General features: G+C 40.0%; 1 protein-coding gene across 4 annotated transcripts; it reads right to left on the bottom strand.

Moving 5' to 3' along the window:
- Window positions 1–129: 129 nt before the first annotated feature.
- FAM149A (family with sequence similarity 149 member A) lies at window positions 130–26,081 on the bottom strand. Of its 4 annotated transcripts, none has more exons than XM_039551377.1 (14): window positions 26,061–26,081; window positions 12,255–12,365; window positions 11,166–11,298; window positions 9,522–9,664; window positions 8,614–8,739; window positions 8,280–8,456; window positions 6,655–6,845; window positions 5,089–5,243; window positions 3,875–3,978; window positions 3,450–3,668; window positions 3,016–3,136; window positions 2,212–2,340; window positions 1,745–1,826; window positions 130–897 (listed from the first exon to the last, which is right to left on the bottom strand). In XM_039551377.1, the coding sequence occupies exons 4-14, from the start codon at window positions 9,605–9,607 to the stop codon at window positions 824–826; spliced, it is 1,464 nt and encodes a 487-aa protein (XP_039407311.1). In that variant the 5' UTR covers window positions 9,608–9,664; window positions 11,166–11,298; window positions 12,255–12,365; window positions 26,061–26,081; the 3' UTR covers window positions 130–823. The 4 variants fall into 4 exon arrangements, with proteins under 4 accessions (XP_039407311.1, XP_039407308.1, XP_039407309.1 ...); XM_039551374.1 differs by lacking the exon at window positions 26,061–26,081 and adding an exon at window positions 14,250–14,344; XM_039551375.1 differs by lacking the exon at window positions 26,061–26,081 and adding an exon at window positions 14,211–14,305.
- Window positions 26,082–27,455: the final 1,374 nt, after the last annotated feature.

Below are 27,455 nucleotides of genomic sequence, written 5' to 3'. Positions count from 1 at the left end.
GCTCTAGTAATTAGCAAATCTTTCCTTTTAAGCTGCAGAAGCAGATGCCTACTGTTCTGCTCTTCTCTTCATTTGTACAAGAAATCTCAAAAAGTGGGAATGGTCTTAAAAGACTTGTCAGCACGCTGGTTCAATTGCTCAGCATCTATAAACATGTTTAGCTTGGCAGAGAAAACATTACATGCTGTAAACAAAGTTTATCCCAGCAGTTCCTACAGCTACTAATGATTAAAACAGCATAAGTAAAGGCAATGAATGAGATTTCAAAAGAATTAAAGGAAGAAGAAAAAGTAGGTGCAGACAGTATTAAGAGATCAAATATTATTATAATAATAAGCAGACAGACTGAAAAATGAAGAATTGTTAAAACAGCAGTTAAAGGGGAAGTATTGCAAACTCCTGTTTAAAAGTATAAATTCTATATATGACTGATATTTACATAGACTAGAACATCTTTAAGGAAACAAAAAAAGTGGGAACAGCACTTTATGTTCTAAACATATCTTATTTGATAGGTAGAAAAATAATTCCCTGGGAAAGGCAGAAAAAGGAGGAATGCCTGAGAAGAAAGTGCAGCCACAGTCTCTTGATACTGCCAACAGAGCCGACACCTCAACCATTTATTTCATTTTGCTCCAAATTTTAATCTAACCTCTGGTCAAATAATTTTAAAAGAAGGTAATGCAGGCATCCTGAGGATTGCAAGGCTCAGCAGACACCGGCATAATGCACACCTTCTTTGTTACACAAGATACTAAGTGGCCAATTTAGTGCTTCAGTCTTTCATTCAGTGCAGAGGGTTTCTATTTCTTCCTAAAACAGGTTAAGAAGCAATCTGAAATTTCTTCCTTGAAGTTGGAGGATTTCTCTGAAAGGATCTGGAGAAATTCTGTGAACCTGGAAAATAGAAACGTTGTTAATTGTTGTAGTTTCTGAAAGACACTCCAGGATTATGTATGAGTTACTTCCACCAATGTGCTCAGATCAATATTTGCTAACCTGCCCTTATTCTTACATCACCTGTTATATGTCAATTACATAATTATTTAAACTCAAGGAACTTCCAAACAAGTAAAGGTTACATATAAGGATTCATATACATCAGGAACTAGCCAGTCAGCTTTATTGTAAAAATGGAACAAAATGAGCCACATAGGGTTGCTCTCTTTTTTGGTGTTGCAAATTCAAGACAGAGCTGCAAATTAATGCTGGGGCTTTTTTTTTATGAGAGCTTTATATTTTTGTGAAAAATGCACATATTCAAATCTACTTTTTCTTCACACAAAAAGTTGATTAATTTCAGAGCTAAAATAAAATTTGTTATGAGCAGCTCACAAGCATGCAATTGTGTTACCACTCTAGCAACTGCAGAAATATCTAGCCTGTACACCACATACCCTTGCTGTAGTTGTAAATATGTCAAAACACTGGGGAAAAAAAAAAAGATGATGAGATGAGATGAGATGAGATGAGATGAGATGAGATGAGATGAGACGGAATTCTTTTCCTCCCATGTCATAACAAGAAAAAGAAGCTTCACAGGATTCCTACCCATAAGAGTTAGGACAACCTCAGAACAAGTGAGAAGAAACTTCAGAACCAAACTCAAAAGATCCTGCCAAGAAAAATCTATTCTTCTTTTATGCTGAGATAGCTCTCCCTAAGCACTGCACTTTTTGATGGTATGATGGGTTAATAGGTTCTGTTGGCCTTTTACCTTCCAAGTGATTTGTACTTTACCTACCTGTTATCAAAAATCCTTGACCCGTCCTTCTGTGGTTAGCAAAATTCGTGGGAGTCAGTGACTTCTTCTGAGGTGTGTCTCTCTGTAAAAAAGAAACATATACTCTTAGCTAGTGTGTGATACACTTATCTACTGAAATGGTTTGGTTATGGTTTTTATTATCTAGTCCAGCAGACTGAATCCTACCAAAGTACAAAGCTCCAACCAGCACGAAAAGTGCACACTTCTAGCACACAGACATCCTCAAAGGAAAACTTTGATGCATTAGACCTGAAAAAAAAATCTTCCTCATACAATAGTCCCACACCCTCCCCAAGACTTTTAAGAACCTCCTCTCTATAGGGAGCAGGAATCCCTGTATATCAGAAATCAGGAGAGACCCAGAAATGAGACCTTCTGTAGACCAACAGCAGGCATGAATGAAAACCTCTTCCCTTTTCCATGTCTCTACATATACTGTAACATACCCTGAATGTATGAGTTGTGTTGGGCCTTGAAAATTGATCAACAGTAACAGTTCTTTCTCTAAGTGGATGTTGCTCTGTCCTGCCAGCCACTGCACTTGACACTCTGCTATGAGCATATCGTTCTTGACGCTGAGAGAATTAAAAAGAACATTAAGAGAATGCAGCAATTGAATAAATTAAAATATTTTTTTCTGTTGACATACAAAAGTTCACAAGAAGGAAAGAAAAACACATTTTCAATAACCAAAAGCACCAATTTAAGGGTTTGCCTGTTTCTTAAACAGCTGTTAGACTGTTTCTATGTTGGCACATTCACATATCAACATGCCAATTTACTTTCATTCTGGTGATTCATTAATTCCCCAACCTTCAAAAATAGGCCAATATAAGATCTGTTTTTTTCAGCTGGTATCCTTTTCTACTTCAGTTAGCATAATTTTCTAATTCTTATAATCTAACATTAGTGAATAAAACACTGAAAAGAGTTATTTAAATCCAGATGCACAGAAGTGCAAGGTTACTATCTTGTTGGTTGGTTCTTTTTATCTTTTTTTTTTCTAATCAGATTTTTCTGTTGTCAGAGAAGTCTTTCCACTGTGATCTGTCTGTGACGTGAGGTTTTACACTGCCTTCTCCTGCATTGTAATTGTACCCCAATGTAACACACATTAGCACGTTAAATCTATGTATTAAATACAAGCCAACACAAGCTGTAAAATTACTCACATCAAGCAGTGACATAGAGTAATTTATTTCTAAATAGCTTGAAGTTCTTCACCAGTAAAAAACATGAACACAACTTACAGAGCTGGGTTGCATTCGAGGTACTGAAACATACTGTTCAACAGCCTCAGAGTTTATGGGTGGTAACTTGTTCCGGGTTGCAGCCACACGAGCAGAAGATAAACGATCCCAGCCACCAACCCTACAGAATTTTAAGGGTTCCTCTTTTAGAAGAATTCACATTACAGACTTCTTCATTGAAGTAACATGAAATTATTAAGTAGCACATTTCTGTATAAAGCTCAGCTACAGAAAGTAACAGCACCTAATACAGCAATAAAAAAAAAACAAATGCTTTTCCTCAAAATATCAGGGCTCTGCTTGCTTTCTTCTTCCCTCTGAATTCTACAATTAGTAATAAATCATGGGTTAGTTCTCAAGTATTTTGCAAAATCCTTCAGTGGTGAAATTTCAGTAAAGTTTGAGAAAAGAAAATAATAAAATGAAAAACTCACAATTTCATCCCCTTATGGATTTCATCATTGTACATATTAGGAACTTCTGAGCAGGGCTGGTCAGAGGTGAGAGAAGGTAACCTTGGTAGTTTCCTAGAAGATGCCAGCAGTGCCGGAGATGATGAAAGAACACTGTTATCAGAAATTCTTCCCAGCCTAGCATGTGCTGAATTTGGAGCACTGGAGGTAATGCTATGCTGTTTGTCTTCTTGCTCATTCCTAGGAAAAGAGAAAGAAATAAGGAATTAGGATCAAGAAAAGCAAGGCTTTAACAGTGCATCATTTCAACCTCTGCAAATCACTGTCATATCAGTGATCCACACAAACAAGATCACTGCCTTTTTATTGCCTTTTTCTAATTGCAAAACATTTTTTATATAATGTGAATTATGTCACATTTTTAAAATGTCAATATCAGCACCCACGGTATTTTTTCTGCTGTGGCAGCATGCCTCTGTTGGAGTGGTTTTGCTTGAATTGTCATCACACCATCCAAATCATTACAGAAGTTGCTGGAGAAATGGTGACCCTATTAAAAGAAACAACTGTGTGTTAAGCTTTACTTTTTTAGAAGGAAAACCTCAAAAAGCACATAGTTAAGAGGTGTTTTACTTGTTTACAAAAGTTCCTTTTAAGATGGTTCAGTACAATTCTCAGGAGTAGATGGGATAACTATCCTTTTTTCTTTTGCTTATTTTAAACAGGTTTTATAAACACAACTTGCGTAATTTAGTTACTGAATTGCAACTCGATTTACAATATAAGTTTCAGCTGAAGCCAGAGTTTGATTCTTCAAACTCCCCATTCTCCCTCAGCACAGGGGCATGATTTATCGAAGCATTTTACTTCTTCTGGCTGCTGAGACCGCTACAGAACAAAGCACGCCAATGGGGAGAACCAAGACTGCTGTGCTATCTTTTCTGTGTTCCTTATCTCACTGTTTAGCAAGCATGGAAAAAGAGCCAATGGAAGAGAATGAAGTTGCTTGAACTCAATAGAAAGAGACAGGAGAAAAAAAAACAAACAGAAGCAGTGGCTGAAAAAGGAATCAAATGTGCTAAACAAGAATCAGGAGACAGAGGGAGGAGAGAGCAAGCAGGACAAAATAGGACATTTTATCAATATAAGCATGAGCTTCCACAAAGACAGGTAATGCGTTGTGCCAATGTGCTGGTGGATGTACTGCAGAATCCCCTTTCACGAGAGGCAAAGGAAAAGAAAAGGAATGGGAGAGTCTGAAACTCGCAGGGTTGGGATTAAAGCACTTCAAGTTGCAACTCCACATCCCAGTTAGTCTTCTTAATTTTACCATGAAGAAATGACTGGACCACAATAAAAGCAAATTAGTTTTTAAGGACAGAATAGAATTTAACAAGACTTTGCAAATCAATGGGAGCAATGCCTGAGTGATAAATTGTACCTTTAAGGACCACCAAAGAAAAACAAGTGACAATAAAAAAAATAAAGAACATTTAATTAAACCTCATTTTAAATCAGATGACTTTAAGTACACCTAATTGGTATAAAGAAGAAGAAGAGGAAATAAAGACAAGGAGCCTTTTCATGTTTCAACTAAGACTGTCCAAGGTTTGAAGAAAAAAAGAATAGCATTTGACAGAAAGGTTTGTTTTATTTTTACCTGTGATGAAATAGAATGAGCCCCAAAAGATACACTTCGTACTTCAGAGCCTCTGGAAAGAGGAATGCTCCCAGCATCTGTTGTAATATGAATGACAGGCAAATGCGGCAGTTTTGCTGTAACAGTTTTCAGTTTTTCTATTTGTTTGTCACACTCTGCACAAGAGCAAAAAAAGTAGAGGGAATAAGAAGTATTTTATATGTTTACCAGCCATCATTTGTTGGGATTCAAACAATATTACACAGTAAATAAAGACTTTCATATAGCTTTAAGTTTCCATGATATTTAAAAATCTAAATAAATTATGGGCTTTTGAAAACATTTCCTTTTGCGTCTATGTTTTCTCTGACACTGACATACAAGCTAGCCTATACAGGTAGATTTTGAGGTGCCTCTTTAAAAAAAATACAGCTAAGACCCTAGAAATGCTGTCTAAAAATCCCCAGACATTTTTTTTAAGTATTAAAAAAAAATTAAAAATATGTATTAATAAAAAGTCTATTGATACTATCCTTGTCTGACAGCAGCTGTATACTGTTTCATTTTGGGTATATGCTACCATCTTATTTCTATTATAAACCCAAATTCTTTTCCTTCCTAGTTGAAATACTAGTTATTTGTCATAAGCTTATGACCTCCAAAAGGATAAAAGAGCAAACCTATTATAATACTGCTAAACAATCCTCCCTAAACTATAATACTGAAAGCTAAACAATCCACCTGCGGTGTAAAAAGAACTTTTAAATTACACTAAAACCTGAAATGTTAAGTTCTGATGCTGCAACCATTCAGAGAAATTTTGCCATTTCTCACTTTGTTGTATTCTTATATTTGAGCCTGAGTGTGCCTTACATTTGAGGTAACTTCCAAAACCCACCCTCAGGTATTCTTCTGTTACTTCTGTCCCTCTAAAATACATTGAAAGAACTGAAATTTCCCTCAGCTTCCAAAGATAACACACACCCACTGAATAGGTTTTCACTTCTAGTTAATTTTCCTAGCTTTTTCTTTTCCTCGCTACAGTCTGTTAGAATATGAAAACATAAAATAAAATTACATCCATCACCTTTTCTTCATCCTATGGTAAACTCATGAAGTCTGGCACATCAGCAAGACTGTCTATCTCACTTCAACAGTCTGACTACCCAAGGGTTCTTTTTATTAATAAAGCTTAAACAATGAGGACTAGGAGACTTTTTGATTCCTAGGTTCCAAATTCAGATCACATTGTCAGTGATATCCTGCTAACATCATCAATTTGCATCTTCAAGCCAGTGATTAATTTTTTTTTAAACATGTTCTCTTGCAATGAAGCTATTTCAGTCAGTATTCTTCTTTTTACACCTCTCATACAAAACTCCCTGAAAATCTTAAAGAAAGTTTCATTTTAGGTGCATGTGTGTGCACACATTCTCATGGCAAGTCATTACATATGTTACCATTCTACAGCAATGGTTATCTTAACTAAAGCTTGGAAAATTTGCTTAATTTAAGGGGATAGGAGAAGACGACTTTTCTGAATTAGATTCAACAAATACCATATTTTCAAATGAAAATATCAAATACCTGGGACACTAGTTTCCCAAATTTTTTTAATCAGTTCCTCCAATATTCCAATGACGTTACTCCAGATATGATCAAATACTTCAGAAGCCACAGCATCTTTGATACAGGCATTGGGAGAAACAGGGGGAATGCCACGCTTACACCTCTTCTCAGAAAGACGCATTTTCTTTTGTTCCCAAATCTCATCGTCACTAATAAAGGAAACAAATTCAAAAGAATTCCCATGGGGTTTGACTTCTCCCCCTCTCCTTCAATACAGAAACATACATATGGAAGAAAAGGCAGTCAGTTGGAGATTACCAAAAAATTCAAACTCAAATTCACCTAAGGGAAGAGAACTTATCAAATACATATAATGATTTTCTCTTTCATTTGCTTGCCGCTGAAAAATTTAAAAATCCCAACAGGGCATTACAACAGAAAGATCTGCAGGTCTAGGAAAAAGTTTTCTATTTGAGACTAAATCCTCTGCTTTTTACAATAACATAGGTAACAACTGTTGTATTTGTCAAGAGGATTCTCACATAGAAAATTTCTTTCTTAGCACGCCCTGTGTACCTGCACACATCTGCAAGTTTCCACCACTGATCAAAGGTGAAATAACTTTAAAGGATTTCTTCAGCTTGACAAGAATAATAGAGCCCATAGCCTTACACATACATTCTTCCTCTCCACTACAGCTAGGACAGTTATGCTTTTTAATTTTTTTTCTGTTTATCTAGGGAAGCATGTTTTAGCAACATTTCCTAGCTTGGTCTCCTAATACACCCTCTCAATAAGAAAGTTTTAACCTTTTTCTTTTTGTAATGCCATCATATCTTTTTCTAAGGAATGTTTTTTTTTCTTTTTTTTGTGATCACAAAGATGATTTCAAATTCCTACCAGTTTCTACTCCCTTTCTCTTCTCTGTCACTTCTTCACTTCCTCCTCAAACCAAACTGCATAATTCTTCACTCTAAGTGAGATGTGGCTGAGTGAGTGGTTCCAACTGACAAAATGACGAAGCTGTTCTCCTGTCAGGACTAAACTAAACCTGTCAGGACTGAACTAAAACCTAATGTTTTAGTTATGGAAAACAAGATTTTTCAGAATTTTAGGAAACAAGAAGCATATGAGGGACACAAAAGAGAGAAACACACCTTCACACAAGTCTCCCTCCCAAATTAAGTTCGCTTACTCAGTAAAACAAAGAGAGAGGACTACTTGAGAGCATTCTTACACTTAAACGCTTCCCAAAAATACAGCAACCCCAGCCTTCTCTTTCCAAAAGAGCACTGAAAGGGTCTCTGTCTGGTTCCTCAGGTTTTCAGAACAACCATGTCTTTGTTCTGAGTGTGCATAAGGCCTTAGCACAAAAAGCTGTGCTTTGTGCCCAACTAGTCCTACCAAAGTTTTCCCCTTATAGACAAGCCTTTTAGAAAACAGCACATTATGATCTTTCATCCACCCAGAAGCCTAGCTCCTGGAACATTCATGCCCAGTAAGAGTTCTGACCACTGTGCTACCGAACACAGGGACAGAAGGAACTGTATCTTACAGAAGAGAAACACAGTTTATGAACCCTGACTCAGTTCACTGATAATTCTTCATTACATTCTTAAAAAATACATATATCTGTTATTTACAGTTCCTTGTTGTCAAAGGCAAGATATTCCTCTATTTTTCCATCCTCATCATAAACTTCTTCTTCCAGGAAGGAATACACAGCTGAGTCTGAAGCAGAAATCCTAGTGGAACTTGAATCCAATGTTTTATGTATTGGAGATGCTGTTGGGATCAGTTTAGAGCCTGAGATGCAGAGCCTGAAAGAAAACATCAAGAAAATGAGAATTAAACATTCAAAGAAAGAAGAAAGTGCATATTTAATTATACTGACACATTTCAGTAATACAAAAGTAATATTTGTACGTGTTTCTGAAGGGGGAAGACCAAAAAGAAAACTGAAAAAAATTAACATACTCTTTTGTATTACCAGTACATTCAAGGAGGCCAGGCACACACTTAGTATCAACATGGGCATCACTTCTGCTTTGAAAATGCTGAAAGCCTTCATCCTTTGGCACTAGGAGCTGCTTTCCTAGAACCCTGAATAAAAAGGAGAGAACAAGCAGTATCTTAGATGAAAACCTAAGCCATATGCAAATATCCAGAATACAAACACCTGCAAATGGGAGGCAATGCAAAAGCACGCCTTACATCTGCTTTGAAAAGCAACTCATGGAGGGGCCAGAGCCTCATGTACTACCTTAACATCACCTAGTATTTAAGTCATTAAAGTTAAGCTGATTTACACAAGAATGAGATTCTAGTTTATAAATTTTAAGAGCAAATAGTAAAACTTGTTAGATTGTTCTAAAGGCAGACAAAAGTAAACACACTTCCTTTCTTATCAAAAAACTCTGTAGGATACATTTAAAAATGGATGCAGAAGACAAATATCGCCTGCTGTGACATCACTTATCCAACTCGAGTATCCATCAGTGTGAGTAAAAAGGGCGAATCAAAAATGTTTACATGGAATGTTAAGGCTACAGTTAAAGTTCAGAAAATGCGCAAACTCCAACATGCATGATGTAGAGAGGAACAGAGAAAAGGTGAAAGCAACTCTAATAAATATACACAAAATTATGCTATAAAATAATTTGTAAACACCTTTGCCTGAAATCATTTTATTAAGCAAAATAAGGGGCATCAGTTGCTAAAGCACCACTGCCCAGATTTACTGAACACCTATGGCACAGCTCAGCCCCAGAGATAGAGATCCAAAAGCACAAGTATTGCTGATGCCCAAATCATACGAGGGTACCCCAAAAATTCAAATTAGAATGGTAACTGATTAAAACTAGTATTAGCAAAAATTTCCTTACCTTATATGAGGAAATTGCTCGCTCCAATCTGCACATTCTGCCTGCAGGTTCTCTGTTTGGGAGGTCACTTTTCCTTCAAACAGCATTTCATCAATCTCCCAAAATAACTGATGCACTCTCTGTGTGTTAGCTTTATCAAATTCCTATGTTTTATAAAGTTAATAGGTGTTAGCAAATATGCATGTATACTAAAAATTCCATGATATTTAAAGAACAGAACAACTTGAATCAACTTGGCTGAGAGTATCAGAATGCATGTTCAGACTATATATTTTGGACACAATTTATATACCACAATGCCAAAAAAAAGCCCCAAAAAGATCCCATATAGCTGGCCTGAGCAAGTTGATTTGGCAAGAAGGAACTACAAGACTACATTTCTATGACATTAACATATACAGCTGCCTAGGATTAGCCCACATTAAAAAAAAAGAAACAGTTATAAGGTATTTGAACTCTGAGCTTGTTCCCTGTGCCAATGTGAAGCACACACACTGTATCTCTGGGACCCAGGACACCAAAGCTCCCGGCTCTTTCAAGAAGCGCTCTTCCTTTCTGAGTACCACAGCTAAGAGGGCAAAGAGGAGGCACCTTATGCCTGTGTCACTCAGTCTGGTGCTTAGGAAACAGCTGTCAGTGTGAGAAAGGCTCTTCCATACTTCTTCACTGAACCTACAACTCAGTGCAACTAGAGACTAGGTTAACACAGAGGCAAATGAAAATAGTAGAGAAGTGCCTGATTTTATCCAGTAATGAGGAGACAAGCACTTGGCTGAGGGTTCCTCAGCTGGGGCACTGTTCGTAATGACATTTGCCACTTACATTAGATAATATCATACACCAAAAAACCTGGTAATACTCAAGGCCCAAATTATGCTTGTTCACTTCCAGCTGAATGCCTTAAAGCACTTCAAGCTACAGAAAGGATCACACTGAAAAGGAATGAGAAAATAACTCTCACACAGGTTACTGTATAATCCAGTCAGACTTTCTCCTGAAGGATTGACAGTGACAGATGGGGTCAGTACCCTAAAAGTTAGGACATTATGCAAAAAGAATGGCAGAACTACCGCTACAAGCCACAGAAGGCTTTCTAAAATGAAAGTGGCAACAACTGCAATGCTTTTGGATTTATTCAACACTGCCAGCCTGCACCAGGTATGCCTCAGAGGTCAGCCTTTATAACAGGTACGACCTCTCTCTGCATCATCTACAAAAAAGAACTGAGTTTACGTAAGAGCTAAATATTTACCAAGACTGGGAAATTTATATGTATGTTCATGAATGTGCTTTATAACTGAAAACATTGAGAACAGTTCAATTTAGACATTGCCTGCACTATGCAGTGTTTGAAAAGGCATGTTTTATCATTCACTTGGACTCAGAAACCTAAGCCTACCTTCTTCAGTGAAGCAGGTTTGTTTTCCCCAAACTTCATCATTTATCATTTTATTCTGTTTTCCTTTGCTACACATTAGCTGCACCAATACCAACTCGCAACCAAAACTATTTTTTTAAATATTCAATTAATGCACTTAATCATAAGGCTATTATGGATGAGGTGCTACTTGTCCAATATCACTAAAAACTAATTTTTTCTACAATATTTAGAAAAAGAGTACTGTAAAAGTTTCTATGACATACATCATCTCTCCAGGAGTAAACCGAACTTCTTTCAGTAGACAAACTAGTAGTATAGCTGTTTATTCCAGACCAAGAATTATTCAACTCCGTGGGTGTTGTACAACCACTACATGAAAGTGGTGAGAGTGTTTCACTGAAAAGATGAGAAATTAAAATGAAGAATACAATTATTTGCTGTATAAGCATTTTTTAAATAAAGCAACCAATCAAATAAATGTCCAGTAATATGTATTCCTGTTGAGGGGAAGAGGTGCAAGCATATATTTTCAAGCAGAGTGAATACATGCTCCTATTAGTACCATTTACATAAAGGCGATTCCTTTTACACTACTAAGCTTTTGTATGTATATACACCATTGTAACTGTATGGGCATACCCTAAAGTGTATGTATGTATTTGAATATATATATACACATGTATCTATATTTCCAGCTCTAACAATTATTTTGGTTTCTCCACAGCAGCAAGTGATCACATGAAAAACACATTAAAGATAACATAAGCTTTCTTTAACTCTTTAACATTAAAAGCTATCACAAGAAAACTTTTGCAAAACTAAGCACAAGATCTCTACAAATGTTTCAAATAGCACTGAGTTATATGTCTCTATGCAGTGTTTTTTATGTGCACTTTAAAATTTGATCTCCAGCAATTCAAGCCCCCAAAGTTCTAGATGGTCCCTTCCAGCTACAACCCACCCCAGGATGCCAGGAAAGCAATGGCAATTGGGTGTGCAGGCCAGGCAAATCCTAACCAGTGTCATCTGGATTGAAACTTCTTGAAAGTTAACTAACCTGCAACATTAGTGAGCATGATTTCAATTTAATCAAGAAGTTTGATTTCCCTTCCAGAGCTAATGAGTGTCCTCTACTACAGTCTAAAAATACTCAAATCCATACCACAAACCGGGAGTAAAGTTCAAACCCTTTAAACAGCAGGTTAGGTCAATTTGTATCCTGCATTATATTGTACAATAGTTATTATCCATAAGAATGACTAAAAGAATGATTAGTGAAAATTAATTCCAATCTGAAAATATCTAAGTCAAAAGTGAGTTAATTAAGTATTATTTCAGAAGTACATGCATACCAAGTATAATTGTCAATGGCTTCTTGCACATTTCTTGCAAAAACTGATGGAAGAGACACTCCACTTTTTCCAGAGAGACACCGATTTGGGGAACCTCTGGACAGTCCTTTCCTATAAATACAGAAACACAATATTCTATAATTTTAAATAAAGTTAATTCACATCTCCACTGGAAGAGGGGCTGGGGTGGGCAGGGGAGAGGAGGAGAGGAGGAAGACAGCTACTGTGTTGAATTTTTCAATTTTTCAATCCTATCCATCAAGACAAACATTTGCTTGAAACAAACTACCTTGTTTTAAAATAGCTTTTATTTACCTTACTTACAAAGGTGTGTTTCAAAAAAAACAAAGTACTTTTACTTTGAGACTTTTTTTACTCCACTGGCATCCTCCTTAGATTTTGCAGTTCAAACTTTGCGAGAAGCACACACACAACTGAAGCAGCACCTCACTACTGCAACAGCAAAGGCACAAACCAGTAATTGCCCATACAGCAGTTTAATGAAGGAATGGTTTTTACTTTGTTTGGGGTGGGCTTTTTGTTGGGTTTTTTTTAGATGGAAACTGTTTGTAATTACACAACTGCTTATAATTACATATTACATTTGATATGTGGAGCTGGGTCATTAATACGCTAAACCCACCTCTTCAGAACATACACAGATGTGTGAGCATTCCTTGGAAACACTTCTACAACAATAGATTGCTTCACCTATTTTCATGCCATAAAACTCTCACAGTAGCATGATTCCATCGAAGTACATTCATGAATGAGTAACTACAAGAAAACAGCTCACAGTTCAGGAATTTTCTTCATTTCTTTAGACAAGAACTGTAGAGCGGCCCTGCAACAGTTAGGATTGCTCTGTCTTCTTTCTATCCTTTGTGATATTTATCTTGCCATTACACATATGTCAAAATCTAACTCCCCACTCAAATGGACCAATCACACATCCAACTCCTATGTCTCGGTTATGAAGACACCAAAAACCTACCATAAGTTTGAACTGCTTATCAGGGAAGACCTTAAATTTCAATTTCTTGGAGGCTGGTACAACAGCAGTGGAAAGCATTTCCATGTGCTTGCACTACATATCCTATCTATTCCCTGGGCATCTGCTTTTGGCCAGTAAGCACCAGGAGGCTCTATGAATATTCATGCAGTCCAGTCCCATGACTTGAGTCTCATTTTGTGGTAATGCCAAGATCTATCTCCCACGAAGTAACAGTGAGCTCACAATCCATCTTCTACATGTTTTCTTCTGTTCCTGTACATCCCTCTCTGTCTTTATTTGTCATGTTACTGTTCAGGCAGCCTTATAAGATCTTTCAACTTTTTTCATAGCTGACCCTTGTTCTCAGTATTTTTCCACAGCTTAATACCACCACCAAGGTTTCACACTTCACTGCTCATGACTTTTCCTGCTCAAACCGCCCAGGTCAGATTCCCATGAAACACCACTGGAGGAGGAAACCATTTACTGTTACTTTTCTGCTTACTAATATCCAAGCTAAAGTTCCCCAGGTGCAACTTGAGGCTGTGTCTTCTTGTCTTGATGTGAGATGGAGCAATATAGTATTTCTGCCACGTTTTTCCACTGCATGTTGTTGTACTATATCTCCTGACTCCTTGGATCACATGCCATTAGGTGTGCCAGGAAATTATTGCAATAAAATAAAACGAAAATAAAAACCCCTCCCATCATATCTATAGCATCACTTCCCCTGCCCTGGTAAGCGAACGCCAGGAACTGGAGCAGCTCCCGGCTGCTCACCGAAAGCTCCGCAGTGACGGGCATTAAATGAGGACGGCAGGCGGGCCACGGACACCGCCCCGCTGCGGGCCGCAGCCCCCGGCCCCGCCACAGCGCCCGGCCCCGCCGCCACACTCTCCCCGGGACCAGCAGCCCCCGCCCCGCCACCACATTCTCCCCTCCCGGCCCACCGCCACACTCACCCCAGGACGAGCAGCCCCGGGCCCCGCCGCCACACTCACCCCAGGACGAGCAGTCCCCGGCCGCAGCCCCCCGGCGGGCCGGGTCCCCGCACCCTGCGCATGGGGGCGCGGCGGGAGCCGCGGACGCCCCTCGCACCGCCCCGGCGGCGGCGGCAGCGCGGCGAGAGCCCGCCCGCCCGCACCCAGCGCCCGCCCGCCCGCGGGGCTCCCCGCGCCGCGGCAAGGCCTCGCATCCCTCCGGGCCTCCCCCCAAAAAGCTAAAGCCTCAGCCTGGGCGGGAGCGGTGCAATCTCCCCCATTTCTCTCCTCGCAACACGCAGCCAAAGAACGCCGAGCTTGGTCTTTCCGACCCGAGGTTTCCCTCGGCTTCGTAGATGAGCAGGGTTATGCAGTGCTGGCCAACTTAAATAAAGATTTTTTCCTTGTTAATCGAGTTCTCCTCTGAACTACCCGTTTGCACATCACCGATCTTCCTCAGCACATGTGCCAGCGCACAGCATAGGCTGTCAGCTGCAGATTTACACTAGCTCCAGTAATCCACTACCTCCATTCATCTCTAGCTCCAGTACATAAAAACTCTGCCGTCTGCATATTTTGCGGAAAGCCTCTCTTAAAGGAGGAAGCAGATCTGCCAATAAGTAGAAAACAAAAGAAAGACAAAATAAAATAAAAGAAAAGCAACATTAAATATGCTGAAAATTAAGACTGAAAAAGCATGGCATATGAAGCCTTGCCTTACAGGAAAACAAAGAGCAGCATTTAAATGACATTTAAAGTTTCATAACCAAACAAAACATTACTCACTAAGGAAGGTATACAGAAAATGACTATGCATTTGTTGTCTGATAATAAAACATTTTTTTTTAACCTATGTTTGGTAAGAAAAGTTCCACATTCTTCAAAGCCCCATTCTTCTGTGTCAGTAAATCATGCATGTGTAAAAACAACTTTCCTCGTCCTTGAATAGCCCAAACCGGGCCAGGAGACACTTCGGAGACAGAGTCCAAGAAAGCGGATATTTGCTTTATTCGGCGCTGGGTGCGTGGGGAATCGCCCCTCCTAACAAACACACACGGCACTTCCTACAACACAATACTAGGGGTAAAATTCATGAATAGTCATCATATTCCTTGGGATAGGAGTGGTTATACAAATTAGTTCTTGGAAGTCATTAATATTATTAGCATATGTGTCACACGTGCGTGGTGTGTCCTGGTGGTCGCACTGGGGAAGGCTCCTCTTCTTCCTCGGGGGTCTTTCTGATGAAGGTCAGTAGTCTTCATCACAATGCACTTTTCACTTTTATTTCTGGAGCATGTGCAGTCCTTTGTAGAATGATTCAGCAGTTTGTGTTGGTTTCAAGTAAATTCTTGATCCTCTTATCTTGACAAGATTAAGATGAATCCTTCTTCTTAGGTTTTGTGATCAACATTTGCTGTCTCCCAATAGTTAACTGTGCTTACATGAGTTAACTATTGACCAATCTTATCATCCTTAGCAATCCTTCTTCTACAGGAGCAGGTTTGTCCAACATTTCAGACACATGTGCACCACATAGGAAAATAGAGTCCTTTGTCAAGCAAAACTTATCCAAGCAGATGAAATCTAGAATAGCAAGTTATGTCCTGGTTAAGAAAATGCTATTTTAACCTTCTACCTTCTCCTACATTTCCACAGTGTAAAGACTTGAGACCAAGAGTTAAATTTAGTGCAACCCTGTTGGAAGGCTTTTTTGTCATTGCAGTAACAAGATTCAGCCATTGGTCACCCCCCACACCTTACCACCACAAAAACCCACAATATCATTTGCATTTCTCTAAACCAAGTCCTTTCTTCCTCCTTTCCATCAACACAATGATAATTACATGGATAAATAATTGTGAAGGAGTATATTATTAGTACTAATACTACTCCCATCACTCTAACTTGAAACTGGAGAGAACTATCAAAGGACATGCCAAAAAGCATTCAACCAGAGGAGTTTAGAAAAATAAATTAACAGAGAAAAATGCTAACTTTATTATCTGTCATACATTCTATGAGACCTCTTTAACAGATGGTTCAAAGTCTATTTTGTAGCCACAGCCTCTGATAGAAAATATTTACTATGCTTGGCTCCCTTGCCAACAATGTATAATATCCTGATCTCTAATAAAGTTGCTGCCTTGTTTTCTGAAATAATTCATTTTCTCAGATTTCACATCTTTATATGTTCTTTACTATTTTGGAAGCATGATTTGTAACAAATGTAAACATATTAACCACATCATGCTCTCATAACATGAGACATGCTTTATCTTTTAACCTACCATTTATAGCCAGGGCAGTTAAACCTGGAGAAAAAGAAGGCTCAGAGGGGACCTTATTGCTCTCTACAACTACCTGAAAGCAGTTTGTAGCCAGGTGGTGGTTGGTCTCTCCTCCCAAGTAGCAAGTGACAGGATGAGCAGAAATAGCCTCAAGTTGTGCCAGAGGAGGTTTAGATTGGATATTAGGAAAAATTTTTCACTGGAAGGGTGCCCAAGCATTGCAATTGGCTGCCCAGGAACACGGTGGAATCACACCATCCCTAGAAGTGTAGATGTGGCACTTGCAGACATGGTTTAATGGTGAGCACATAAGTGCTGGGTTAATGGTTGGACTTAATGATTTAGAGGTCTTTTCCAACCTCAATGATTTTATGTTCATCCGCTTGCTGTTCTATTCCACACTGTTGGGGTGTTAGGAGCTCTCCTGGTTTTCTTCTTCTGTTAAAGGAATTTTGCCCATACAGGTTGCATGGGGAGCAAATGGCTGGGTAGTTAAGAAAAACAAAAGAGCTGGCTACAGAGTGGGGCGCATCTGGCTACTCTTTTGTTTTCACCTGAGTGTGTGGGGGCAGTCGGTCTCAGCGTTTGGACAGAGAGGGAAGCTGCTTTTTCTTCAGCTGCTTGTCCTTCTGCAGGAGAAGCCCTGCGATCTCAAAGCCTGCCTTCCCTGCCCCGCTAGAAGCCGGGCTGTGGCCGCCCTGCCCCGCTGTTGCTTCGAGCCTTCGTTACGTTATAGCCCTGCTCACTCTGCCTGCCCAGACCTCCGGGGCGGGGTTCTCCGTTTGGATACATTGCGTCTGCCACCCGGGATTTGTGCTCGTCCCTGCCACTCCAGCCTGCCGTTCCAGCCTGCTGTTCCCGAGGGTACAGCCGGACACCGGGGCCAGCCATCTGGGGTTTGTGAAGCCTTTGTCCCATCCCTTCCCGGGATCCCAGGGCACCAGTGCCGTGTGCTCCCCGAGCTCGCTCCGGAGCGCCCCCTGCAGCCGCGGGGGAACCATCGCACCTGCCCTGCTCACCGGGAGCCGCCAGCGCCCCTGCCGGCTGCGAGCGGAACTGCACCCGAGGGGAAAGGGCCTGACAGCCGAGAAGGCTGGCACTGGGTTTGTGATTGTTCGCTGTTACTGCCGCAGTTATTGCTGTTTGTTTGACTGGTTATATATATAATAGTAAAGAACTGTTATTCCTATTTCCCACATCTTTGCCTAAAAGCCCCTTGATTTCAAATTATAATAACTCAGAGGGAAGGGGGTTGCATCTGCCATTCCAAGGGAGGCTTCTGCCTTCCTTAGCAGACACCTGTCTTTCAAATCAAGACACACACTTGGTTTGTAAAACCGAGAGATAACTATTATTTTTATGCCAGATTTCTATAAAGTTTTGATATGAGTGAGAATATTAAAAAAAAATCAAACTATAAGCTTTCTCTAGCCTCTCTAGCATAAATGTGGGAATACATCTGTGGGAAAAAATAGATTTTGAAATCCCACCAACCTTTCCTACGCTGGTCTGGGACAATTACCATGGAAGTCTATTTCTTATTCTTCTTTGATGTGGTATAGTGAACAGAAGCTGTCACTCCACAAATCCAGCCTGCTCAAATATTCCTCCATAAAGGGTTACTCTCAACACAGTGCCCACCTGTCAGGGGCGTTTTCATGGAAGTGAATAGACCACTCCTGGTCAGTGTCTTGTTCACTGAGCAGAATGTACAAACTTTGTTACAAGCAACACTGAAAAACCATCACTGCACAAAATGGTCCTTCCACATGTTCACCAGCTAATGCTGCTCCATCTTTGGAGCAAGCAAGAAGCAGACGTGACATGACTACTTTCCACATCCATGATGTACGACATTCCAGGCATGCATCGCAGTATTGTAGTTGAATATTTATACCACAGAAAAGCCTAAATTCGTAAGAAATACACACATCCTTTTCCCTCTAGGTCAGGTAGTCATCTGTCCAACTTGTTTGCAGTCAACCATGGTAAGATCTCCCTCTATTGCTTGACAAAACACATTTTTTTCAAGATTGATAGGATCTTTAGGAAGATAAGAGCACTTTTACTCTCTTCTAACAGCTTCAGTGACCACAAACTGCCAAGTATAACAGACAGTATTGAATGTCATTGGCAGATCCTAGAGGAGGTCGTACTTTCTGAAGACTCTTATGTAACCCTGATCTGTGCTCAGGGTTGAGCATTCTTACACTTGGTTAATACAGCAGCACCAAATTCTTCCTTCAGTAGTCTGGACCTTTTATGAGACATATCCAGTGACTTTTACAGCTCATGAAAGCAGTTAGTTTGGCTCACCATTTAAGCACTTATTGCAGCAATACAAAGAAAATCCAGGTAGATGAAAACAATGCCTGTCCCTGCTTATAGCCTCTCTGCCTCAGCTTTCTCAAAGTCAAGATGATTGTGGCATATCTTAAAAAGGCATCCCTGAAATAGTTTAGCTGACGTAACTCCAGTAGGTGCATTGTAAATGAAGCAGAATCATGAGAAATTTAATAGAACTTTCATCTAGCTTTCTGCAGAAAATTATTTTAGGGCAGCTATAATATGTTTGGCTTCTTCGCTTAGAAATGACATGGCTCAGTAAGGAGAAGGAAAAAGAAAACCTGCCTTGAAAGGTCATATAGTAAATGTTGACATTCTTAGCTTCTAGCAACACATCATATTTACCATTACTGTTACTGAACATGCCAGAGGCTTGACAGCTAGCAAAAATACACTCCAAAACGGATAGCACGTCTCCGTTGGTAAGTGTCACTCCAGACTTGGAGATAATTTTCATTTTGCTCTCATCTCTATTCATGAGCACTGCCAGAAGTGTTTCAGTGCTTTCAGTCACGTGGTTGTTGGTCAATGAAGTACTTACTATATCTGAAGCATGAAAATACAAATCTTTATCTGAGTTTTTCCACTGACAGTGTTTAATCATACCACCTGATTGGCCCTTTCCTTTTACAAAAATGTCACTTACTGTCTTTGAAGCTATGTATGGATTACTGATGCTTTGATGATCAAACTACCTGGGGAGCATTCATACAGTTGAACTCTTGGTCAGTTTTTCAGGTGACTGTCTTTGTGATCTGACCAAATTACCATAATTTGCCACAATGCCAGTTTTATCCATATATTGCTAAAATTCTATTCCTAAATAAACATGAAAGTCTCACTTGGTTCAAAAAGTAGGTACCATTGGAATACATTGTCTTAAGCTCCAGAGAGAAGGTAATCTTGAAAGACTTTGCCAATGGAATATCATTGCTCATCAGAGCAATGCTGCTGGTTAATATACATACTCATTATCCCATGGTAACACTGCACTGACTATGATTTATGTAGGCAAATGGCCTCCAAGACTAGGATTTGATCCTCTGTCTCAGTTTTGGGGGAACAATTGCACAATGGCTAAAAAAAGAAAAAAAAATCTTGGTCAGCAGTATGTTAAGAGTAGGGCCCACTGCAGCTCAGAACTGCCACTCCTCTTTGCTTGCAAGTACCAGTAGGTTCTCTCAGAAGCTGAATTCTAAAGCATGAAAGTTTCTCTGTGTTTGCCTGCATCACCATCTACAGTTTGTCAGTCCCCTGTGGCAGCCTCCTGCACAGAGTGCTCACTAGGTGCACTCAAAATCACCTCTTCTACCCAAGACCTACTTCCCCTTAGGGTTAAGGTCTTCACTTGTTATTGCATCTGGAGTGAAGAAAATTAATAAAGAAGTGAATGTAATTATTTTCTTAAACCACTGACAACACTTAAAAGCAGGCCATCATTTTTAATACAATCTCAACCTGTGTACATACAGCACAGCATCTCAGGTGACTATTTGTAGTACATATACATAAGTGCAATGCCTACTATTAGGCATTTTCATATTGAATCTTGAAACAGATTTAAGGTTTTTCCAAGCATGATCTGTGTTGATTTCTGTTCCTATCTTTATAAAACAACTTAAGAATAAGCTGTTCCAATTTTAAAGACAGACTTATTTGTATATAGTGATTTTATTCTTCTGCAAATATTAAAGGCTTTATAATTTTGAAAGGTATTCAAGATGGCATGAGCTTGCAAAGTATTATATATATAATTTTAAATGTATTTGTAATTTTGATTCACTGTAAAAATGTTACTGCAAGTATAATTTTTGTTTATAGGAAATATAAACAATTTCTGAGTGCAAGATACTATAGAAGTAAATCTGAATTTTTAATATAAATTATGAATCGACATTGAGAAAAATACTATCATCTTAATTAACTGCAATAGTAAAGAATGCTAATTAGTGTCTTAGAGAAGGTGTTTTATTTCTTTGGATCTGACAGGAGGCATTTACTGCTGCAGGATCAAGTGTCTGAACAGACAGGAAGGGAGTAGAAGGGAGTAGCACCCTAACAAAACAGTTGGAAGTGATCCACAAGACTTTCCCTGTGTATTCTTTTTATGTAAATTTGGAAATCCAGTAAATATTTTTTTTAAAACAGACTTCTTTCAGCAACATAATGTCATAGAGACTTTTTTCCCTTCTGGTCATTGATCTCTAAAGAAAATTGCATATATAATGAATCACTGAGAGCAGGTGCAGAACTTGATCCTCTCTGAACAGTGAATTTAAGAAAAACCAAAGATAATCTGAAATGTTGTGTGGCAACCATTCTATAGTACAGAGTGAAGCAATGCAAGTGTGGGGAGACCTTAGTCTGCATATGTTCAGGCATACTAAATACTTTTGTCCTTCCTCTGTAACCATAAACACCCCTGGCTTGAGGTGTCAAGATGTGTCATCATATTGCTAAAAGCTTCTGTAATCAAACAGATTTGAGGACCTGAAAATTTTCTTCTATTCTTGCTATAATGTGACTTCCATGGTGGTGTACTGGAAGAAAGGCACTACTGAAAAACAAAGTAATGACCCTTTATTTATCCCACAACCACAACTCTTTTCCTAAAAACTAGAGAGAAAGAGAGAGAGACAGAGAGAGAGGGAGAGGGAGAAATAAAATGCAAGACAAAAAACAAGCAATTGCACAGTACCACTGCTCACCACACTAGTGTGTGGAATATCCCTTTGGCCAGTTCAGGTCAGCTGTCCTGGCCATGCTCCCTCACAGCTTCTTGCTCACTTGCTCACCATCAGAGCCTGGGACACTGAGAAGTCCTTGACTTGGGGTAAGCACTGCTTAGCAACAACCAAACACCAGTGTGTTATCAACAGCATTTTCATACTGAATTAAAAACACAGCATCTAGTCAGGAGACAGAAATCATCAGAGTAAGGATGTAAAAACTATCCCATGTCAACTTGTGAACATTATGAACATATGTTTTCAAGTGATGGACTCAAAACAGCACAGAAATCCCCACTCTTGTTATCCATATAGTGTACATACATGCACAAGTACACATCCACACCACATCGAAACTTTTCCAACAAGACTGTAGCAACAGTGAGAAAAGACTGACTGATTCAGTCCCAGGTTCAGTATTTTGTGAGACAAGAAATCTCTAATTCCTTTAGCACTTGAAAAAACTGACAGGAATGATCTCGCCACTGAAAAGGCCACAAATTTTCACTAAGCTACTGCAGTATCCAAGAATCTTCTTTCTTACCAAAAATATTGATGAAGAAAAAAAATGCCCATTATGGGCCCAAACCTTAACTGAAAGTGTGACCCCACGAACAATGCATGCTGAACTCTACATTAACAAACAGCTAAAAAGAAATAGTCCCCTAACTCACAAAATTTTAGAGGGGTTCATGTTGAGAGTTACAACATAGACTGAGGGCCCTTCCTCTTCTTTTCATGGTTGACTTAGTAATCTTGTTTATTGAGCACAGGATCAGAAATAAAATGCCTGGTTGTAAACATATCTTCTTAGTTTCCTATAAACAACACAAGTCCTCTGCCTCTAAAAACAATTAAAGGACTTAGAGCTAAATGAGATTCTTTGGGTTTAGGGGCTTTGTGGTTGCTTTTGTTTTACATTTATTCTCTAGTTGATTGGCTTGCACTGCATCTAGCTCTTGGACCCCCAGCATAAGAAGGATGTGAACCTCTTGGAGCAATCCCAGAGGAAGGCCATGAAGATGATCAGAGAGCTGGAACACCTCTCCTATGAGGATAGCCTGAGAGTGCTGGGATTGTTCAGCCTGGAGAAGAAAAGGGCCTGGGGAGACCTTAGAGAAGGCTTCTGTTACCTCAAGGGGGCCTGCAGGACAGCTGGAGAGGGACTTTTTACAAAGACATGTAGTGATGGGACAAGGAGGAAGGCTTTAAACTGAAAGAGAGTAGGTTTAGATTAGATATGAGGAAGAAATTCTTTACTGTGAGGGTGATGAGGCACTGGAACAGGTTACCTAGAGACATTATGGATGACCCATCCCTTGAAGTGTTCAAGACCACGTTGGACAGGGCTTTGAGAAACCTGGTCTAGCAGAAGGTGTCCCTGCCCATGGGGATTGGGACTAGATGACCTTTAAGATCCCTTCCAACCCAAACCATTCTATGATTCTCTGACTTGTTGAAAGTCCATAAGGTTTTGCAAAACGTAAAGTTTATATATAATATTACTAAACGTTAGTAATTGGTTTTTGTTGCATCCATCTGGAGAGTGTAGATGAATGTGTAGTACCATGTGAAATTCAAATTTACTTCTGAGCTGTGGTACACTTAATTGCAATGAAAAAATAGACCATGGCAGACCACCACATTACTATATTTACTCTTTTAGATCAGTAGAGTAGTGGAAGTGACCAGCTTAGTAACACTACAATGCCCTACCTAGGTTCGTATGCATTACAGTGTGAAAGAGATCTATTGCTTTTAGTGGGTAAAACAGGAGACAGGGAATCAGACTTTCCACCCTCTTCTGCAGCTCATCAGGTTACTTATATCCATGTTTTCAAAGTTAATAATTTTGAAACCCAAAGCTTGATACCTGTACATCACAGATAAAGCTATACTTCTAATACCAAGTTCACAAACATTTTTTGCCATGTGTCAGAATCATCCTGAAAATGGGGAGCAGTAAAATTAGTTTCTACAAACTATTACCCACTCCCAAAAAAACGTAAGTTAAGCCTTGCCCAGTTTATCTTTAGACCAGATAGGGGTTGTTATCTCCCCTTCCTATTGCAAAATGTTAGAATAGCAATAATAATGTTTCTTTGAAAAGGAATCTATGTATCTTGGTATCATTAGCACATTGTTGTAAGTGTAGCATAAGGCATCTTCTTATCCTTTCAAGAAATTTCATGGTCTTTTATAGCAGAATATATTTTCTTTCAAATAAGAGTAAAAAAGAATGAAATTTTTTCTCCATTAAAATATGAAGAAAAATATTTTTCATTATAAATCCTCCTTCAATTTGTTTAATAAATATGAAATTTCTAGGTAAATAAATAGTAAATGTAAACTCTCACAAAGTACTGCCATAGTTGAGCCCTCTACACTATTAGGACAAGTTGTTGGTAGTTGTGGAAATCAGAAAATTTAGCATATCTAGGAAAGATAGAAGGAAATCAGTACCAGATTTTCACTGTTCTGCACTCTTCAAGTATTTTCATTGCTATCAATTTGTCAGTACCTAAGAAAAAAATACTAAGACATAAAATAGATACTTTCTTTTATTAACCAAGTACTCATAGATTGCTATCAGTGAAAATACACTGGCCATTGATGTCTTCTAAAACATTTTGAACAGTAATAAAATTTGTCAGGAAGGAACTTTATTTAGGTAAGCAAAAGCTTTCTGTGTGTAACTATCAATAATATATTATCATATTCTATAACTCACAAATTCTAATCTCAACTCTATGCAAGGAATACTAAAGTTTTCAATATTTAATTAAGATGCTTCTTCTAAAAGCTTAAGTGAAGCCATCTAATTAAAAAAATGCTAATGTGGAGGTATAGACTTTCCTTGTCAAAGGATGTATCTTATTCCTTCTTCAACATTTTTCTGGTTTGCTTTTGGTTTTTTGAAGACAATACCTTAATCAGTATAACCTTTACTGCTATGAATAAAATGTTTGAAATGCCACCATGCATACAAAAGAATAAGTTAGGGGATAATTAGGTGATATCAATTAGAAGTGGTTCAATAGCAAGTCAAAATGAGTATTTTGCTGGACACAACCAGTTTTAATGTAATTTGGTTTATTCTTCATCCCAATACAATCAGGTTGTTTTGAGAGTGAACTCCGTTCTTTAATTTTTTTAATGATAAAAGTCATCGGCATTTTACTTGTCTTTATTTTTGGTACCGAAAAAAAAAGCAGCTGGGGGAAATTACAGGGACATAACATGGATTTGTTCTGGTATTGTTTATATAAAGCACCAAACATCTTATAAACAGAACTCTGTTAATGCATATTAAAGCAGATAAACCTCCCTGTTCCCAAAAGGCTACTATTTTAGACAAATACAGTAAAGGTTTAAGCCTGAAAGAGCTTACAATATATTCTGAAACAAAATAAAAAGCTCTAGATTGGAGTAGGAGGAAATAAAAGAAGTACATCAAGGAAGATTTGTGGTCCTACTTTAAATATTATGCTACATGGAAACCGAACTTAAAGCAGAGGTTCCAAAATCCATCTGAAAATTCAACAGTGTACTAAAGAGATTTCAGTCCTAAAGAGTTAAAAACTTAATTCAAATATACATTCATTTCTATCACACCTAACAAAACATTACTGTTCTTCTGATCATCAGTAATAGAGATTAGCACAGTTTAGTACTACAGAAGCAGCAATAATAGATGTTCATATAATATGTACAGTAGCTTCTCTTTTTTTTGTAATAGTATGAAAAATTCCACCAATACAGTAATGCAACTATTGCTCACTTTTATCAGCTCTTCTGCTTTAAATGTGCTAAGAAACCACTTCAGTATACCTTTGCTGTAGCAAAATATCACCAAACGGAAGCACACATATTTAACAGTTTTCTTTTTTCTGCAGCAAACCCTAAACTTTTCAAGGTGAGATTTTAAAATTAAACACAAAAACATTCAAAACCAAGTATCACACCTGTTATTGACATTTTAGAATTCCACAAGGCAGTGACTGAAATGTCTGCCTTAATTTGCAGCAGCAGCTTCGGGACAGAACTTGATAAAACTCACACACCTACATGAGGTATCTTTACGATGCCTACCCAAGCTCACTATCCCCTGCGCTTTCTCTGGACCTCGGCTTCTCTCCCTGCGCATCCCGAGGTGAGGACGGAGCAATTTTCCTCCGCCTATGCGGGGCCGTGCTCGGACTCCCGTCCCCTTCCACGCGGAACCCCGAGCGTTCTCCAGCTCTTCGCCCCTTGCTGCACACAGCCCCGCGCGAGCCATCGCTCCTGCCACTGAAGGTGCGCGTCCCTACCTACGGAATGCACCCGGGGGAGGAAAACCCTGCGCAGGGAGATGTTCGGTACCTCTCCGGACACCCAGAGGCAAAAAAAGCCAGGTGGAAGGAAGCCACAGGAGTGAGCGGCGCACACCTCCCCCGCACCCCCAGGTTTGCGGGGCGCTCACTCACGCGGGGCGCCGTGGGATACCCGCCGCCTCCTCGCCCTCGGCCGCCGCCTCCTCCCCGATGTCGGGCAGGGTGATGAGCAGCCCCTTGCCCGCCGCCCGCCCCCCGGGCTCCTTGTCCGCCGCGCCGGCCGTCGGGCGCGGGGTGCGGCCGCTGCTGCCCGCGGCGCGGCCCCCGCCGGAGGGTGGTCGCCGCCTGGGGGCCGGCGAGGCGCGGCGCAGCCTGGAGAGAAGCGCGCCCGCCCCCAGGGCCGCTACCTTCATGGCAGGGGCGGGACCCCCTTCCCGGCGCCGCAAGCCCTGTCGAGGGACCAGCGGCCTCGGGCGGGAGCTGCCCGCTGCCTGCGGCCCGGCAGGCGTTGCTAAGCGAAACAAACCCCGCCGGGCACGCACCGCCCTGGGCGGGGAGCACCGCGCCGGCGGAAGGCCCGAGAGCAGCCCCGGTCAGCCTGCGCACCTGCGGGGCGCCCGGCAGCAACTTGCTGCGGCCGGCGAGCCGGCAAAATACAGCGTGGGATTTCCCCTCCAGTTAGAGTACCATCTAATATTAAGGGACAGAAACGAAGGCCACCTGCCAAGGCAGCAGGGCCCTCTTCACACATCTGTGAATAGGAAGGGCTTAACAGAAGTGGGGAGTGAGAGCGACCCAACCCAGCACATCTTTATCACCACGCCAGGCAGACGCAGAAAGGAGCTGTGTCGGAGCAACAACTCACTGCTTTTGAAGATGCTCCCAACCATCCTAGGCGGTTTGGAGAGCAGTACAGGGTGTCAGTGGCACAAGCCAGACAGCTGGAGGCACACGAGTGGGGAATAATTAACTTTGCCCTAGCTTTCCAACATTGGGTTGTCTGCATGGGTGAAGAGAAATGTGACCACACCAGCAGCAGTTTGGGAACACTGTAGTGCTTGGTATTATGGACAAGGCAAACATTGTGCCAGCTCAGAATACAACCGGTCACGTGGCCCTTGGAGTGCCCCAAAGAACAATACAGGCTGAAGATTAGCCCGGTTGCTCTATACATATGAGCCCCAGGATCACACATCAAGCAACTAGTTGTACTCTCAATTTTAAGTTGGCAGCTGCTGGTCCCCAATAACCAAGGGTACAAAGTGAGGAATTTTATCCTTGTTTTCCTAGCACATCAAGGAGTGCAATAAGCTGGCAGAGACAGCACACAGAACACCAAGTAGAGGACTGAGATTTGAAATTGGGATATTCCTGGCCTTTTTCTCACAAACTGGAATAAATGTGTTCTGAAAAAACCTTATGGAATAGGTACACTTAAATCTAACAGCAGCACAATCTGCATTTATTCCTACCATGGCAAAAACCCCTGACTGAGCCTCAGTGAAGGTAGCATAATTGAGCTCGTCGGTGGGTAGTATATTTATCTCA

The sequence above is a fragment of the Corvus cornix genome, chromosome 4 (assembly GCF_000738735.6).
Source record: "Corvus cornix cornix isolate S_Up_H32 chromosome 4, ASM73873v5, whole genome shotgun sequence".
In the NCBI taxonomy this organism is placed as follows: domain Eukaryota; kingdom Metazoa; phylum Chordata; class Aves; order Passeriformes; family Corvidae; genus Corvus; species Corvus cornix.
This window is presented reverse-complemented; position numbering and strand designations above follow the sequence as displayed.

Coding starts and splice junctions, on each gene's coding strand:
- FAM149A (XM_039551374.1), bottom strand. CDS start 14,311: ATGCGCAGGGTGCGGGGACCCGGCCCGCCGGGGGGCTGCGGCCGGGGA. Junction 8,740..9,521: donor GAGCAATTTCCTCATATAAG/GTAAGGAAATTT, acceptor CTTTTTATTCAG/GGTTCTAGGAAAGCAGCTCC. Junction 3,979..5,088: donor CTCATTCTATTTCATCACAG/GTAAAAATAAAA, acceptor TTCTTTTAATAG/GGTCACCATTTCTCCAGCAA.